Source organism: Heterodontus francisci, chromosome 3 (assembly GCF_036365525.1).
Source record: "Heterodontus francisci isolate sHetFra1 chromosome 3, sHetFra1.hap1, whole genome shotgun sequence".
Lineage (NCBI taxonomy): Eukaryota > Metazoa > Chordata > Chondrichthyes > Heterodontiformes > Heterodontidae > Heterodontus > Heterodontus francisci.
This window is the reverse complement of record NC_090373.1, coordinates 45,412,936-45,432,324: the sequence shown is the minus strand read 5'-3', so window position 1 is coordinate 45,432,324 and position 19,389 is coordinate 45,412,936. Positions and strand designations below refer to the sequence as shown.

The 19,389-nt window shown below is 44.1% G+C and overlaps 1 protein-coding gene across 4 annotated transcripts in view; it reads left to right on the top strand.

Moving 5' to 3' along the window:
- The window catches only part of arhgef10 (Rho guanine nucleotide exchange factor (GEF) 10), a 346,362-nt gene that overhangs the window by 185,334 nt on the left and 141,639 nt on the right, over positions 1–19,389 (top strand). For all 4 annotated transcript variants that reach the window (XM_068021752.1, XM_068021735.1, XM_068021744.1 and 1 more), the window contains exons 15-16: positions 235–327; positions 1,297–1,467. In XM_068021752.1, the coding sequence (XP_067877853.1) occupies positions 235–327; positions 1,297–1,467 (264 nt within the window). The remainder of the gene's footprint in view (positions 1–234; positions 328–1,296; positions 1,468–19,389) is intronic.

Sequence of the window (19,389 nt, the reverse complement as noted above, 5' to 3'; positions counted from 1 at the left end):
CAAACCACCCTGGAAAGGACTCTCGTTGCCGCATTGTGCTATGTTTGCAGTGCCATGCGCACATTTTTACAAATGCATCATGTGTCAATGTATTATAACCGAAGAGGACTTACAGTAATTTTTTTAATGCAGTTGGAAGGATTTATTTTACAAATGCCTTGGTGAAACTGACTGTGACCAAATGATCCATATGGTATCTGCTTGCTGTATTAAATGTGCATTCTTCCTCACCAGCAATGCCATGAGTCAAGTTCTGATCGCATTACATTGTATGGATTAATGATGAAGCCAATTCAGCGTTTTCCACAGTTCATTCTTTTGTTGCAGGTAAACACATTCATCTTGATGCAAGTAGAGTCACTTTTTGTCTAATAAGATACAGCATTGTAAAATCATTTGTTTTCTGTTATTATCTTGGGATTAAGATACATAAGTACTTTCCTTTCTGCCTCACTCTGAGAATATTTTTTCTCCGCAATCGATGATAAGTATCCATAGATATTGCATTTCTGATATTTAATTGATACAGATTCTTGCTGTGTTAATTGGAGCTGGAGGAGATGTTAACTTCAGCAATCTATTTATTATTGATGAAAGGACCAGTCATTCCATACGTCGATAAGCTTATGATTGGAGTAGTGATGGTAGGAGTCTTTTAAACATTAGAAATAATCACTGAATCTCAGAGACTAGTTACATCAAAAAGCAAGCTCAGCAAAAGGACTAGGTCTTCCACTGGATTAGAAATTCACCTTTTACATCAGAGATCTGAGTTCAAACATTGCCCAAACTATTGAAGTGAAACTTTTTATATCCCCTATGAAATGAGCTTGAAGAGTATCAATCCAGTTCCACGGTTAACAACATAGTACAATCCCAATTGACCCAAAAGTCATAGTGTTGCTGTTAAAAATGAAAATATTGCTGGTGTACTTGGGGGTGATCTTCTGAAACTGGCATGGAGACCTGTTGCAAGGGGGAGCATGATTGCGCAGTGTTTTACTGTACCTGTATTGCACGATGCCAGACATGCAAATATGTTCCATTCCCCAGCACTGACGTCCCTCACCTTGCTGAGCATGACAGCAAGTTATTTTTTGTTTAGATTCTTCAATGTGCTAGTGACCTGTATTCAGTCACTTCAAATAAGCTGATATTTAATTTCTTTCACGATTGCTTTTCAATAATAAATGATACATATTTCTTGATTCCAATAATATTACCAAATCCAACAAAACCTTAATTTTTTTTCTCCAATTTATAATGAGAAAATGTGTGTTTTACTGACTTTTTTAGGACATGCTAAAGAACACTCCAAGGGGACACCCTGATAGACTACCTCTTCAGATGGCTCTCACTGAGCTTGAAACTTTAGCGGAGAAACTGAATGAGCAGAAACGTGAAGCAGATCAACGTTGTGAAATGAAGCAGATCGCAAAAGCGATGAATGAACGTTACTTGAATAAGGTAGAATTTTGCTACTTCAGATTTTGCTTACAATACTTGTATCATTCAACCTGTAGAGTTTTAGAAACTCTTTTCGAATGAGCTAAATACAGCAAATAGTGAATTGATTTGGGGTTTCAAAAGTCTCGTTGGCTGACTGAGACCAGTAATGATGCAATTCCAACATTTCCCAGTAGATGTCAGATGATGCACAGATACAGTATAATGTTTAAGACCTTTTTTTTTAACTTTAACTTTTTAACTTGGGTGTAAATTGTCTGCCGATTACTGAAACTGCCAATGAAAAAGAACATTGGGTGTTTTCTCTAAGGGGGTTGAATGCTGATCTACACCTGGGGGCAAGTTGAAAATCTACCTCGCTGTCTGCATAGATTGTCAGTCTGTTGTGCTCAGCTGACAACACATTGCCGGAAGCAACATGAACCTGACTAATTTATGACTTAACTATCTGATTACTGCCTGTCTTACTGTGGACTAAAGTCTAAACTAAATGGTGGTACTTACTATTGGTGAACCCAGAGTAGAATAACACAAGAATGACCAAGTTTAGAAGATTCAGCAAATACAATAAATGTGAAGAAATTGATACAAAGTATGTGGATATATGTTTTTGTTGATTGAACTCCGAGGCCCATGCTGCAAGATGCCACAACATTGAACAGCGTGTCAGAAGAAAGATGGATTAAGAAGCAGTGGATAGTTGACACCAAACTTGGGCTTTAGTAACCAGTAAATTGTAGGAGGAAGGGAAGGCTGACTGGTGTAAGATTACACAGTTATCCAGTTTCAGAAGCCAGAGAGTTCCTAAGTCATCATCATGAGGATACAAGGAAGGAGAGATTAGGAGATAAATAGCTATTGTAGTATCAATAACGTGGTGGCCAGAAATGAAGAAAGGTTTTTCTATCAGATGACGAGCAACTTGTCCAGGAGTGTGAGAAGACCCACCCGGGTAAAGGGATAATACTCAAAATCATTAGCTTTAAAAGGAAGGAGAATGTATGCTTGGCAAATAGGAGGAAACTATGCTTCCCAGAGGCAACTTTAGCAATAGAGGAAAATGACAATTCCACTTGAATTGTACGTGTATGTTCATCTATATTTATGTAAACTGGTGGGTTTGTCCCTTCTCCAGAATTTCTGACTTGATAAAATATGGAATTTAAGATTTGAATCATATTTTGCTCTTCAGAATGTGTAAGCCAGTTGTAAATAATTTGATCTGTTAACATACATAATGATTTTCACTAATGTCACGCTTACGAGAAGTGAGACGATGAATAAATACAGACTCAAACTGAAGAGTTAATATAAATTGACTTTGCCTTTTTAAAAAATGGACAATGCTGCAAAAGATGGCCACATGTGTATTCGAGCATTGCCCTAATATCTGTTGAGAAGTGTCAATTATACCATCCTGAAATATTCCTGAATTGAATGGGTTCTACTGAAACAAAGAAGGTATGAAGTGGAAACATCATAACCTATTATTCTCATCCTGGGCCATTGTGTGATCACCATGGGAGAGAGACCAAAGCGTCTCCTACCAGAACATGACGTGATGAATCTTTACCTTAAAAAAGCAGCCCGAGAGAGAGAGACTGACCCAGAAAGAAACATTACCAAAAAACTTGTCCAGCTAACATGCGGGAGAAAATCCAGCAAGCCAGAAACGAGGCGCCCTGCTGTAAATTCTACATTTTCAACTTATGCAGCAGTGAATTAGAAGTGAGCCTCTGACTTCAAAATGAACTTCCCACCAAAAGAGAAACCTCCAAACATTTCAGGCCTGCAACCAACAAGAACTTGACTTTCAAGAGAATTCAACAGGTTTACCATGAACCCCAAAACCCGACCTCTCTTGAAAACCAGTCACCCCTTTTTCTCTTGATCTGTCTCGTATGTGCGCGAGTGAATGAGTGAGTGGTTGTGGTTGTGACAATTTTGGGATAAGGCACATTGCTCAATAAATAATTAATCTTCTGTTTTATACCTACAAGAAAACCTGTCATTGTCTGTTTATTTGACAAATAAAACACAGAGGGATTAAACCCTGATAACAAAAAACACTTGCTGCGGTCAGGTTGAAGTTGAACAGTGGGAACCACCCACACCCCTCACCTCGTGGCTGCAACCCTAAGATTTAATCTGACAAGTTTGAGGTATTCTAGCTGCTGACTTTAGTAACTTGTTATCGGACTGGATGTTGAGCTCAGTTTATGCTGTCAACAAGTGAGCAGATCAAACCTCAAAGCTGATTGTCAGTGTAGAAATAGTAAATCTTGTAATCTGAACTCGTCCTGATTTCCAATTAGTTGCCTCTTGGGTATATTTAAACCCCTGATTTTAACCCAGTTTGGGAATTGGGCAAGCAGGGACTGTGGCTTGTGGCAAACCCAGCACGAGGCCTAGCTAATTCTTTTGTTTGGATCCCCCCCCCCCCCCCCCCCCCCAGTCAGTTTCCTGCTCAAATCCAACAGGAAACTCCAGCTGGCCGGTGAGTGGAAGCTCAGTGTCAGATAGAAGGAAGCTGCTGCTGGAGACCAAAGGAACGGTCCCTAATGCTCAGTTAAGTTGCGGGGAGGGAGTTTCAGCAGGGCCAAGCAATCCAGGTTGAGGAGGGAAGCCTGGGATGGGGAAGAAACAACATTCCTTATGGAGCTACACAAGGAAAAGTCCAAAAAAAAGCCTTCCCTCTTCTAGCCCTGGCTGCTCCTCCCATTGGGTTGACCTGACAGGAAAGCCACAACCACTTCCCCGTTGAGGCCCAGAGTTGAAATAGCAGTTGTCGTCAATGACATTGTCGGAGCAGGTTTAATGAAGGACCCTGCCAGTTTCCAGTAGATGTCCTTTTCATCTACTCAAAAGAGCAAGTTAAGATTGAAGCCTGTGCAAAGAGAGCAGGATCTCAGCAGCTAAATTCCTGGTGACTTTTACTGCCCCACCCCCATACCTGGTTTCCATCTGGCAGATGTGGTTAAAATCACCCCTTAAATATCATGACTTCACAGCAACATTTAACCGAGTATAGAACCAAGAAATTCTAGCAAAACTGAAATCTGTGAAGGTCAAGGGGAAAAACCTGCAGGGGCGAGGGTCAAGGGAATATGGTTATGGTTGTTGGACACTTATCGAAGCCTCAGGGCATTGCTACAATAGTTGCTTAGGGAAATATCCTCAGTCTAATCATCTGTAGCTGATGGAAAAAAAAACAGTAGGCAGGCACATGGTTCAAAAAAAAAGATGGAACAAAATGAAATAAAAATAAAAAAGGGCCAGTCATGCTCTGAAATTATTGAACTCAATGTTCTGTCTAGCAGGCTGTAGAGTGCCTATTCGGAAAACAAGATGCTGTTTCTCGAGCTTGCATTGATGTTCACTGGAACACTGCAGCAGGGCAAGGACAGAGATGTGGGCATGAGAGCAAAGTGGTGTGTTGAAATGGCAAGTGACCGGAAGCTCGGGGTCCTGTTTTTGAACTGAGTGGAGGTGTTCTACAGAGCGGTCACCCAATCTGCATTTGGTCTCCCCAGTGTAGCGGAGACCACATTGTGAGCAGCGAATACTATATACTAAATTGAAAGAAGTACAAGTAAATCGCTGCTTCACCTGAAAGGAGTGTTTGGGGCCCTGGATAGTGAGGAGCGAGGAGGTAAAAGGGCAGGTGTTACATCTCTTGTGATTACATGGGAAGGGGACGAGGTGTCAGGGGTAATGGAGGAGTGGACCAGGGTGTCACGGAGGGAATGATCCCTTTGGAATGCTGACGAGAGGGGGAAGGAAAGATCCATTTGGTGGTCGTGGAAATGGCGGAGGATGATCATTTGGATGTGTCAGCTGATGGGGTGCAAAGTGAGGACAAGGGGAACCCTGTCGCTGTTCTGGGAGGACAGGGTGAGGTTAGAAGTGAGGGAAATGGGTCGGACACGGTTGGGGGCCCTGTCAACCACAGTGGGGGGGGGGAATCCTCGGTTGAGGAAAAAGGAAGACATATCAGAAGCGCTGTCGTGGAAGGTTGCATCATCAGAGCAGATGCGTCGGAGACGGAGAAACTGGGAGAATGGAATGGAATCCTTACAGGAGGCAGGGTGTGAAGAAGTGCAGTCGAGGTAGCCATGGGAGTCGGTGAGCTCATGATGGATATTAGTGAACAGCCTGTCCCCAGAGATGGAGACAGAGGAGTCGAGGAAGGGAAGGGAAGTGTCGGAGATGGACCATGTAAGGTGAGAGAAGGGTGAAAATTGGAAGCAAAGTTGATAAAGTTTTCCAGTTCAGGGCGGCAGCAAGAAATGGCAGCGATACAGTCATCAATGTACTGGAAAAAGAGTTGGGGGAGGGGGCCTGAGTAGGACTGGAACGAGGAATGTCTGACTTACACCACAAAAAGACAGGCATAACTAGGACCCATAGCAACACCTTTTGATTTGAAGGAAGTGAATGGAGTTGAAGGAGATGTTGTTCAATGTGAGAACGAGTTGAGCCAGGTGGAGGAGGGTGGTAATGGTGGATGGGGACTGATTGGGCCTCTGTTCAAGGAAGCATTATTATTTCAGATTTCCAGCATCTGCAGTATTTTGCTTTTATTCAAGAAGCTTGATCGGTTCCTCTACCACTTGACTAAATATGCACGCCCTCTATTAGCAGTGCACTGTGGCTGCAGTGTGTACTATTCATCGGATACACTACAGAAATATGCCAAGCTGACTTGGGCAGTGCCTCAATTGCATAACCTTTGCCAACAAGTAGGACAAGAGCAGCATGATCATGAGATCACCATTAGTTCCAGTTTGCACATCATCCTGCTGTGGACATATATTATCATTCCTTCATCCTGGCCAAATCAAAATCTTAGAATTTCCTACCTAACACTAGCATGGAAGCATGATCAGTGCAAGGACTGCAGCAGTTCAAGGAGAAGGCCCACCACCATCTTCTCAGGGCAACTGAAGTCAAGTGATAAATGTGGCCTTGCCAGCATCTCTCGCATCCTGAGAACATATTTTCAAGAGATTAATTTGAGTATAGTGCCAGGATCTGGGTTGAGCATTCAAAACCTCTATCTGTTGATTTGCAGCATGCCCCGAAACAGGGAGTAATCTTAGGGAGCAGGATGTTGAAACACAGCATGACTACAGCACAATATGAGCATGGTTATTGTAACCTAATCTGATTGACTTTCCACTCAACTCACATTTTATAAAAAGTTCCGAGCATCTAAACATTGTTTTTGCAACTAAAACTGGGGAGGAGATGGGCTATCTCTGAATATTCTAGCAAGTTATCCATGTGTGTAAAAGTGTTTGCATCGAAAGCTGATACTTGCACAGCATGGGAATTTTTTTTAGATTTTATTTTATATGGTGAGAGCAAATTAAGCTGTCTTTTGTGTTAGAATCTACCAGAACATTACTTTAGCAGGAGCAAAATAAATGTTAGAAAGTAAATGTCATTTTATTCTAACTTCACATTTTATTTACACAAATTAAAGATAAATCAGTAATTTCTCTCCATGTTCCCTGTCTGTAACTAGTATCATGTTGTGATGATTATGACTACTGGCAGTGTCTACCCATTTCTGTCTATTTAGAACAAATTAGCCTATCTCTGAATTAGAAATGGCTGGATTTATGAGAGCGAAACTGTCCAAACCTGCTGAGCTTCCACAAGTTAACAGCTGCTGAAAACTGTACTAAAAAGGCTACATGCATTAGTCACACAGATTATGGTGGCATGAGCGCCCCCCCCCATGTTTGTGTGTGACTCCAAAAAAAAGAAGCAATCGTAGCTGAGACAGAATATTGGTAAATTAAAATTTCTTTAGTTTAAATACATAAGCTACAAACACATCTTTAAAGTTAAATTTGTAGTTGTCCGGAGCAGTCGCAGAGGTCCCTAAGCAGCGTTATCAAAAAATTACATCCAAGTGAAACCGTTCCAGAAATGTGCAATAATGGTGCTGAATTAATCACCAACAGAGATGATAGAAAGAAAGACTTGCATTTATAGAGCGACTTTGACAACTTCAGGTTGTCCCAAAGTTCTTTACAACATACAAGGTACTTTTAAAGTGTAGTCAGTTATAATGTAGGAAATTAAACATTGCCAATTTGCACACAAGGTCCCACAAACAGCAATAAAATAAATGACCAGATAATCTATTTTACATATGTTGGTTGAGGGTTAAATATTAGCCAGGACTCCTGGAGGAATTCCTCTATTCTCCTTTGAAAAGAAGTGCCATATGGTCTTTTATGTTCACCTGAGAGGGCGGATGGGGCCTCGGTTTAAGTATGAATGATGGAGGATTGGTTGCCCTGGCGGCAGGTACCTGTCAACATTCACACCAATTTTTCTTTGCTGTGCGCAGCCTGTTGTTTGCAGTGCATGGTATGTTCAAGATGGCTGTGTAGCTGCACACGCGTGCATCTTCAAAGCAACGCTGTTTGTGCACAGCCTATTTGTTGCACATTCCAGATTGTTGTGTGGTCATGCACCCACACAACTTTAGAGAGCGAGCATTGGTATCTGCAGAGTTCGATGCTTTCAGGAGTCACTGTAAAAGTGCAGGTGCCTCATCAGTTTATGAATATGGTAAACTGGTGCAATGGTGTGAGATGGTTTAAACAGACTGTGCTTACATCCATGCCAGCTGACAGATATATTCTGTGAGTAATTCCTTCCCTAAAGCTGAGCTGCCTGTCAGCGTCACTTAATTCTGACTTGAATGTTGCTCTTCTGTCATTTATGAATGAGTATTTTGTACAGGGCTGTGGAATAGAGTTATAGAGTTATACAGAACAGAAACAGGCCCTTCGGCCCATTGTGTTCATGCCGGCCATCAAACGCCTATCTATTCTAATCCCATTTTCCAGCACTTGGCCCGTAGCCTTGTATGCTATGGCGTTTCAAGTGCTCATCTAAATACTACTTAAATGTTGTGAGGGTTCCTGCCTCTACTACTCCGTCAGGCAGCGTGTTCCAGATTCCAACCACCCTCTGGATGAAAAAGGTTTTCCTCAAATCCCCTCCAAACCTCCTGTCCCTTAACCTTAAATCTATGACCCCTGGTTATTGACCCCTCTGCTAAGGGAAAAAGTTTCTTCCTATCTATCCTATCAATGCCCCTCATAATTTTGTATACCTCAATCAGGTCCCCCCTCAGCCTTCTCTGCTCTAAGGAAAGCGACCACAGCCTATCCAGTCTCTCTTCATAGCTGAAATGCTCCAGCCCAGGCAACATCCTAGTGAATCTCCTCTGCACCCTCTCCAGTGCAATCACATCCTTGCTTTGGTGTGGCGACCAGAACTGTACACAGTACTCCAGCTGTGGCCTAACTAACGTTTTATACAGCTCCATCATAACCTCCTTGCTCTCATATTCAATTCCTCGGCTAACAAAGGAAAGTATCCCATATGCCTTCTTAACCACCTTATCTACCTGTGTTGTTGCATTCAGTGATCTATGGACAAGTACACAATGCTCCCTCTGACCCTCTGTACTTTCTAGGGTCCTACAACCCATTGCCTTGTTAGTCCTCCCAAAATGCATCACCTCACACTTCTCAGGATTAAATTCCATTTGCCGCTGCTCCGCCCATCTTGCCAGCCCATCAATATCGTCCTGTAATCTAAGGCTTTCCTCCTCACTATTTACGACACCACCAAGTTTCGTGTCATCTGCGAATTTATTTATCATACCTCCTATATTCATGTCTAAGTCATTATAAAAAGTAATTATTTATCTCACTGCTTATGTCTCCAGTAAACTAGTTATTACATTGCCAGGTCTCTGTTTTGGAAGCTATCCAGTATAGAAGCATGGAAGGGAACCGTTCAGGCCGTCAAGTCTTTGCTGGCTTTCCTTAGACCAATCCAGTCAGTCTCATTCCCCTGCTCTATCCCCGTAGCGCTGCAAGTTTATTTCTTTCAATTGTCCATCCAGTTTCCTTTTGAAATCGTTGATTGTCTCTGCCTCTGCCACTCTCGTAGGCAGCAAGTTGCAGGTCTTCACCAGTCACGTGGCCTCTGTGTGTTTTGCCCAAAACCTTCAATCCCATATTAGAAGGTTATGCTGATAGGATTAGAGAAAGTGGAGTGGGAGAACGATCATGTGGAGTGTAAACACTGGCACAGACCAGTTGGACCGAACAGTCTGTTCCTGTGCTGTATATTCTCTGTGAGATGTCCAGATTTATCTCTTGCTTTCCCCTGTGATGCCACCAGATGGTGCTTTTAATACGATTTCCAATATCAATCTGAACAGTGACCCGTAACAGTTTGCGGTCATGCTACTGCCCAGTGTGGAACATGCTCATCCTGCTACAGCTTGGTTTGTGAGCATCATAATAAATATATTGCAACTTTTAAAAATATTGCAATATTTTTCTTTCTCCAATTTCTTTTTTCCTTTTTTTTTCCCTTTGAGATTGTTAAGCTCCTGAAATTTGCCTCTCCCTTGGCCCTCATTCTGCCTTGGAAGCTGTGCCTGGCCCTTCAGCCTCGCTCCCCAACACGATCTCTCTCTTCAGGCCCCACTACTTGAAATTTCTAGCCCTGCTTGGCTGATGTGTCTTCGACAGCAAATCCATGACCTGATTTAATGTTCCCACTTTTCCCAGCACCGTTCAGGGATATCTTCCTGCTTCCCACTCTGTTGCTGGACTTCACCCACTAGCCCAACTTGTTGCTACTGTTTTGCTTCTTGGCAATACCCACTGTTGCCTGACCCAACATCGTGCCCGGCATGCCTCTTCAGTATCTTAATACTCTGCTGGCAGTTCTGCTGCCCCCCTTTCAACCTGGCATCTGCCTCCACTACCATAAGAGACCTTGCTCTGGGGAATCCCCAGAAAGAAAGAACTTGCATTTTCAAGTACCTTTCATGACCGCAAGACGTCCCAATGTGCTTCACAGCCAATGAAATACTGTTTTTAAGTGTAGTCACTGTTGTAATGTAAGAAAACATGTCAACCAACTTGCACACAACAAGATCTCCGAAACAGCAATATGCTAAATGAGCAGATAATCTATTTTTAGTGGTGTTTGTCGAGAGACAAATTTTTAAAAAATTCTTTCATGGGACGTGAGCATTGCTGGCAAGGCCAGCATTTTTTGCCCATCCCTAATTGCCCTTGAGAAGGTGGTGGTGAGCCACCTTCTTGAACCACTGCAGTCCATCAACCCACAGTGCTGTGAGGGAGGGTGTTCCAACATTTTGTCCCAGCGACAGTGAAGGAACGGTAATATAGTTCCAAGTCAGGATGGTGTGTGACTTGAAGGGGACCCTGCAGGTGGTAGTGTCACCATGCATCTGCTTTCCTTGACCTTCTAGGTGATACAGGTCACGGCTTTGGAAGGTGTTGTCAAAGGAGGCCGGGGCAAATGTCCTTTCTCTTTGAATAGTGTCATCGCGCCTCTTGCACCCACCTCAGATGGCATATGGGGGCTTCAGTTTAATGTCTCATCAGAAAGACGATCTATTCAACAATGCCGCACTCCCTCAATGACGTGCTGAAGCGCCAGCCTAAATTATGTACTTATGGAGACAACCTACTGACTCAGAAGGCAGAATTTTATCACTGGCTGGCTCCTGATTTTAGGTACCCCCTGATGTGGTGTCTTTTTCCTGCTTGGTGCCCATTTTTGCCTCTTTTCATGAAATTGGTCAGCAGAACATCTTGGAATACATCAATATATATTTTTAAATGGAAAAACTAAATAGATGTTGCTCCTTGACAAAAGTCAACAGGGCGCCAGCTGGGACTTAATGAATGTATTAATGCTGCCTCAATTATTTAAATCAGACAGAAAAGGAGCCAGGAATAAATTTAATAAATGCAGATTCCATTCGTGGAATCCAGCTTCTGGAGCACAGAGACAGCCAGAAGTTGGTTTGATAGGTCTCCACCTACACACTACCTCTTCAATGGCCCTAATCCCAGTACCCATTACCCACAGATGCCATCTCCAAACTCTTGACTTCAACCGATGACCTAGTATCCATTAGCCTCAATGTTCATTGTTCATTATCCATGCTTTTCACTCTTATAAAATGCTATTTCCTTTGACTTGCTGTCAAAAGATGCCCCGATCACAGTAAAAATTCCTCTTTTGCACTTTCAGCTTGTGTTAGACATGCATAAGCACAAAATTGCTTGACCCCAGCCATCATTTTTGTTCATTCAAACTAATGGTTGGAAAATCACAGGCTGACCGTGTGGCAATTTAGCAATATGTGGCTGTAGTGTATGGGAGTGCAGAAGTGTAATTTGTACATGTGAAACTTGATCCACTATTTCTTCTGTGGCTTAAAGCCCTGCTGCAACTTACCAGTATCTCCATATGTAACAATCGTGACATTTTTACATTGTCTAACTTGTAGATTAATGAGAGTCAAATGTAGGATGTGCAAGGTCCTTGTTTCTGACAAAAATGACCCAAGGTGCAGGCAGATAGATGGGTGACCGCTAGAAGGGGCAGGCAGTCAGTGCAGGAATCCCCTGTGGCTATCCCCGTCTCTAACAAGTATACCGTTTTGGATACTGTTGGGGGGGATGGCCTATCAGGGGAAAACAGCAGCAGCCAGAGCAGTGGCACCACGGCTGGCACTGTTGTTCAGCAGGGAGGGACAAAGCGCAGAAGAGCAATAGTTATAGGGGACTCTATAGTCAGGGGCACAGATAGGCGCTTCTGTGGACGTGAAAGAGACTCCAGGAAGGTATGTTGCCTCCCTGGTGCCCGGGTAAAGGATGTCTCTGAACGGACAGAGGGCATTCTGAAGGGGGAGGGTGAACAGCCAGAGGTTGTGGTACACATTGGTACCAATGACATCAGCAGGAAGAGTGATGAGGTCCTGCAGGGAGAGTTTAGGGAGTTAGGTAGTAAATTAAAAAACAGGACCTCTAGGGTTGTAATCTCTGGATTACTCCCTGTGCCACGTGCCATTGAGGCTAGAAATAGGAAGATTGTGCAGCTAAACACGTGGCTGAGCAGCTGGTGTAGAAGGGAGGGTTTCAGATATCTGGACCATTGGGCTCTCTTCAGGGACAGATGGGACCTGGACAAGAAGGACGGGTTGCATCTAAACTGGAAGGGCACTAATATCCTGGCTGCAAGGTTTGCTAGCGTCACTCGGGAGGGTTTAAACTAGTGTGGCAGGGGGGTGGGAACCAGAGCAGTAGGACAGCTAGTGAAGTAAATGAGGAGGACATAGTAAATAAGGCCAGTGGGACTAAGAGGAAGAGCAGGCAGGGAGATGTTGCTGAGCACAGCGGGACTGGTGGTCTGAAGTGCATTTGTTTCAATGCGAGAAGTATAACAGTTAAGGCAAATGAACTTAGAGCTTGGATTAGTACTTGGAAATATGATGTTGTTGCTATTACAGAGACTTGGTTGAGGGAAGGGCAGGATTGGCAGCTAAATGTTCCAGGCTTTAGAAGCTTCAGGCAGGATAGAGGGGATGTAAAAGGGGTGGGGGAGTTGCATTACTGGTTAAGGAAAATATCACAGCTGTACTGCGGGAGGACACCTCAGAGAGGTCATGCAGCGAGGCAATATGGGTGGAGCTCAGGAATAGGAAGGATGCAGTCACGATGTTGGGGGTTGACTACAGGCCTCCCAACAGCCAGCGGGAGGTAGAGGAGCAGATATGTAGACAGATTTTGGAAAGATGTAAAGGTAACAGGGTTGTAGTGGTGGGTGATTTTAACTTCCCCAATATTGACTGGGACTCACTTAGTGCTAGGGGCTTGGATGGGGCAGAATTTGTGAGGAGCATCCAGGAGGGCTTCTTGAAACAGTATGTAGATAGTCCAACTAGGGATGGGGCCATTCTGGACCTGGTATTGGGGAAGGAGCCCGGCCAGGTGGTCGAAGTTTCAGTGGGGGATCATTTCGGGAGCAGTGACCATAATTCCGTAAGTTTTAAGGTACTTGTGGATAAGGATAAGAGTAGTCCTCGGGTGAAGGTGCTAAATTGGGGGAAGGCTAATTATAACAATATTAGGCAGGAACTAAAGAATTTAGATTGGGGGCGGCTGTTTGAGGGTAAATCAACATCTGACATGTGGGAGTCTTTCAAACGTCAGCTGATTAGAATCCAGGACCAGCATGTTCCTGTGGGAAGAAAGACAAGTTTGGCAAGTTTCGGGAAGCTTGGATAACACGGGATATTGTGAGCCGTGTCAAAAAGTAAAAGGAAGCATTTGTAAGGGCTGGAAGGCTAGGAACAGATGAAGCACTTGAGGAATATAAAGACAGTAGGAAGGAACTGAAGCAAGGAGTTAGGAGGGCTAAAAGGGGTCATGAAAAGTCATTGGCAAACAGGATTAAGGAAAATCCCAAGGCTTTTTATACGTATATAAAGAGCAAGAGGGTAACCAGGGAAAGGGTTGGCCCACTCCAGGACAGAGATAGAAATCTATGCGTGGAGCCAGAGGAAATGGGTGAGGTGCTAAATGAGTACTTTGCATCAGTATTCACCAAGGAGAAGGACTTGGTGGATGATGAGCCGAGGGAAGGGAGTGAAGATAGTCTCAGTCATCTCATTATCAAAAAGGAGGAGGTGTTGGGTGTCTTGCAAAGCATTAAGGTAGATAAGTCCCCAGGGCATGATGGGATCTACCCTAGAATACTGAGGGAGGCAAAGGAAGAAATTGCTGGGGCCTTGACAGAAATCTTTGCATCCTCATTGGCTACAGGTGAGGTCCCAGAGGACTGGAGAATAGCCAATGCTGTTCCTTTGTTTAAGAAGGGTAGCAAGGATAATCCAGGAAATTATAGGCCTGTGAGCCTTACGTCAGTGGTAGGGAAACTATTAGAGAGGATTCTTCGGGACAGGATTTACTCCCATTTGAAACAAACGAACTTATTAGCAAGAGACAGCATGGTTTTGTGAAGAGGAGGTTGTGTCTTACTAATTTGATTGAGTTTTTTGAGGAAGTGACGAAGATGATTGATGAGGGAAGGGCGGTGGATGTTGTCTATATGGACTTTAGTAAAGCCTTTGACAAGGTCCCGCATGGCAGACTGGTGCAAAAAGTGAAGTCACACGGGATCAGAGATGAGCTGGCAAGATGGATGCAGAACTGGCTCAGTCACAGAAGACAGAGGGTAACAGTGGATGGGTGTTTTTCTGAATGGAGGGATGTGACTAGTGGTGTTCCGCAGGGATCAGTGCTGGGACCTTTGCTGTTTGTAGTATATATAAATGATTTGGAGGAAAATGTAGCTGGTCTGATTAGTAAGTTTGCGGACGACACAAAGGTTGGTGGAGTTGCGGATAATGATGAGGATTGTCAGAGGATACAGCAGGATATAGATCGGTTGGAGACTTGGGTGGAGAAATGGCAGATGGAGTTTAATCCGGACAAATGTGAGGTAATGCATTTTGGAAGGTCTAATGCAGGTGGGAGGTATACAGTAAATGGCAGAACCTTTAGAAGTATTGACAGGCAGAGAGATCTGGGCGTACAGGTCCACAGGTCACTGAAAGTGGCAACGCAGGTGGATAAGATAGTCATGAAGGCATACGGCATGCTTGCCTTCATCGGTCGGGGCATAGAGTATAAAAATTGGCAAGTCATGTTGCAGTTGTACAGAACCTTAGTTAGGCCGCACTTAGAATATTGCGTGCAATTCTGGTCGCCACACTACCAGAAGGACGTGGAGGCTTTGGAGAGGGTACAGAGGAGGTTTACCAGGATGTTGCCTGGTCTGGAGGGCATTAGCTATGAGGAGAGGTTGGAAAAACTCGGATTGTTTTCACTGGAACAATGGAGGTGGAGGGGCGACATGATAGAGCTTTACAAAGTTATGAGCGGCATGGACAGAGTGGATAGTCAGAAACTTTTTCCCAGGGTGGAAGAGTCGGTCACTAGGGGACATAGGTTTAAGGTGCGAGGGGCAAAGTTTAGAGGGGATGTGCGAGGCAAGTTCTTTATACAGAGGGTGGTGAGTGCCTGGAACTTGCTGCTCGGGGAGGTGGTGGAAGCAGATACGATAGTGACGTTTAAGAGACATCTTGACAAATATATGAATAGGAAGGGAATAGAGGGATATGGGCCCTGGAAGTGCAGAAGGTGTTAGTTTAGGCAGGCATCAAGATCAGCGCAGGCTTGGAGGGCCGAATGGCCTGTTCTTGTGCTGTACTGTTCTTTGTTCTTTGTATGTGTGGCTTTCAAACAAAATCAAAAGAATCGAGCTCTGTATGAGACACTTTCTGCAGTTTTTGATGCTCTGCAAGAAATACTTGGTTGAAGTATTATAATCTGAGCTCAAACTGATGAGAGACCTGGGAAAAGTGTGAACTGTTGGAAAACTATGTTTATCTGTGCGGCTATCAATATGAAACAGACACTACAAGCTTTCCGTCTCATATGGATTAAGTTCTGCATTGTGAAGTCATTTATTCCATCTGGTTTTTGTCTGCACTGAATGAAAATATATCTAACAACCCAATATATACAATTCTTGTAAAAATATCAAATGTTTTTATTTCTACACCTCAAATATTTTAACTCTTGACGTTACATGAGAAAAACACTTCAACGTTCAGAGCCTTTCGTCATCTTGGTTTCTAACCATTGGAGTTCCCTCTACAAATCTCTCCATGTTTTCTCTATTTTGTTCACCATCTTTAAAAGCCTTCTCAAAACACATCTCTTCCACCGAATGTTTGCTTATCTCTCCTAACACTTCCATTTCCTCCCCCCTCTCAATCTCCTTGTGATGTTTTGCCATATAAACCTTTATTGTTTTGATTATCATCCAGAATTTTTTGTTCAGAAAGATGGGAATGAAAGGAAACCCTGAAGTTTCTTTGGAAACAAAACATCAACACTGAAGCTTATGTTTAAACTGATCCATCACTCTGTAGATATGCTTCAGTCTGAAACATTTAGCACTGGAAATTTCTCTCGGTGGATTTAGCAGACATGCACTGAAGCCACATGACACTAGAATTCCAATTATCCAAGAGCATGCCAAATGTGAGGTTATGGATAAACTCTCGGGTACTAAAAGAGTTGTTCGTTACACTGTATGGAATGTGCAAGATGTTATATTGCTGCTTTATAAGACTTTCACCTGGATTTTGCAGTCAGTGGCGCAGCAAGGGCTCTCGCCATTGACCTCAAAGAAAGCTGCACTGAGAGATCTCGCGATCTCTGTGTTAAGAACGTTACCTCTCATGGCATGCAAGTGAATTGCAGCGGTGTTTAACAGGGCGTTCCCAGCATGGAGTAGCAATCATGTCATCAAGCTTTCTGAGCAGCAAATGGCATTCAAGAATTCCCACAGTCAACCAGGAAATGAAAAGCACTAAAATCAAATAATGGTGTAAAAATGTTATGTACAACAAAATAAAGAATGGGACATACTCATGGGGTGAAGGTAAAAGCTGAAATATCCTAACAAAAAACTTTTCAAAAAATATTTTTAAAATTCAGTTTGAAACAATTTAGCAATTAATTTTAATGGTGGCATTTGATAACACTCCAGAAATATTAAATTAGTTTTCGGGGCCAGATCTGTTGTTCAGCAATAGCTATTTCTCCGATCGCTGTTAAAAACCTGTCTGCACAAGATTGAACAAAATGTATCTTTTTATGGGGTTACTAACAGTGATTTGAGAACAGGAACGGGGAAGTTGTAAAACATCAACTGATTTCAGTGACTGCTGGCTCTGGGGGATGGATGGGTGGGTACAGCCTGGAGCAGAGCAGTGAGCGACAGACTGAAACTTGAAGATTTCCACAATAATCTGCACTTTTGCTAATCCTGAAGTTGTGGTTCGTTTCATATGGGTAATGCTGGCTGTTTGGTGTCAAAAGCCCCTGTAAAAATCCAGGCCACTGGATTAGATATTGGCCAAAATTTAACGTTAAGGCGGTGGCCCCACCTACTGGCTGAAAATTCAGGGGCCAGCCCACACCTGCCGGGCCTGGAAGCCACACTGCTATTTTGTGTGGCCCAGACCCTTAATTGGCTTCGGTCGGGCCTTCCACCCCTCTGAGGCAGGAAGTCCCACCTCAAAGAGCTGCCGGCCAATCAGAGGGCCAGCAACTCTTCAGTCCAGGCAGCATCACTGGGAGCAGTAGCCTCTGCTGGGATTGCACCCAGCGAGAGGAGCCATGATGGACGCCAGCCTCGGAACAGTTAAGTGGGGTCGAGGCTCGTCAAGCACAAGTTGCTCGGTGGGTGGGTTGGAGAGCCGGGCAGGGGGAGGGGTTTTAGTGCCCTGGGGAGGCAGGGAGACTGCCCGTGCAGCTGGGGGTTGCCCCTCTTCGGCACAGAATGCCCGATCAGGAGGCTCCCCCCACCCCAGCCCACAAGGAGGCCGCCAGGTATTTCTGGGCAGCCTCCTCAGGTGATGATGTGCTCATCCACTGCTGGTAAAATACCAGCCGTGGCGGGAGGAGGTCCATTACTGGCAATTAATTGGCCACCTAAGGGCCTCAATTGGCCTGGGGCAGTTGAACCATTTACCATCTTCCCTGCTCTTGGTAAAATAGCAGTGGGGACGGATAGATGAAGGACACGGTGACCCCCACCCCCCAACCTCCCATGCCTGCTCCCGGGGTGGGGGGGGTGGGCGCTGAAGATTTCAGCCATGGAGTACTGTGTGAAATTCTGTTCACCTAATTGTAGCAGAGATATTGCTGGTCCTTACACAGTGGTACGCCACCAAAATGAAACTGGGTATTTGCAAAATTAAGGCATGAAGACTAGACTCTAACCAGCTCTGGTGGATTTCACAGAATTGATACAGGACAAAAGGAGGCCATTTGGCCCATCGTGTCTGTGCCAGCTCTCTGAAAGAGCAGTTTGCCTAGTGCCACTCCCCGGCCTTCTTCCTGTAGCCCTGCATAATCTTCCTTTTCAGATAACAATCTGATTTCTTCTTGAAAGCCTCGATTGAACCTGCCTCTACCACACTGTCAGGCAGTGAATTCCAGATCCGAAGCACTCACTGCAGGAAAAGGTTTTCCCTCATGTCGTTATTGCTTCATTTGCCAATTACCTTAAATCTGTGTCCTCATTGTGTTCTTGATCTCTGGATGAATGGGAACAGTTTTTCCCCATCTCCCCTGTCCAGACCCCTCATGATTTTGAACACCTTTGAACAAAAAGGAACACAATTTTGAAAGTGTGCCCTGTACATCAAGGTCTAGGTCATTAATATATATCAGGAACAGCAAGGGTCGTAACACTGACCCTTGGGGAACTCCACTACAAACCTTCTTCCAGTCCGAAAAACATCCGTTCACTACTGGGCGGCACAGTGGCGCAGTGGTTAGCACCGCAGCCTCACAGCTCCAGGGACCTGGGTTCAATTCTGGGTACTGCCTGTGTGGAGTTTGCAAGTTCTCCCTGTGACCGCGTGGGTTTTCGCCGGGTGCTCCGGTTTCCTCCCACAGCCAAAGACTTACAGGTGATAGGTAAATTGGCCATTGTAAATTGCCCCTAGTGTAGGTAGGTGGTAGGGAATATAGGATTACTGTAGGGTTAGTATAAATGGGTGGTTGTTGGTCAGCACAGACTCGGTGGGCCGAAGGGCCTGCTTCAGTCCTGTATATCTTTTTGTTTCCTGTCGCTCATTCAATTCTGTATCAACGTTACTGCTGTCCCTTTTGTTCCATGAGCTATAACTTTACTCTCAAGTCTGTTGTATGGCACTTTATTAAATGCTTTTTGAAAGCCCATGTGCACCACATCAACAGCATTACCCTGAACAACCTTCTCTGTTACCTCACAAAAAACTCCAGCAAATTAGTTAAACACGATTTGCCCTTCATAAATCCATGCCAGCTTTCCTTAATTAAACCGCATTTGCCCAAGTGAATATTAATTTTGTCCCGAATTATTGTTTCTCGAAGCTTCCACACTACCGAGGTTAAACTGACTGACCTGTAGTTGCTGGGC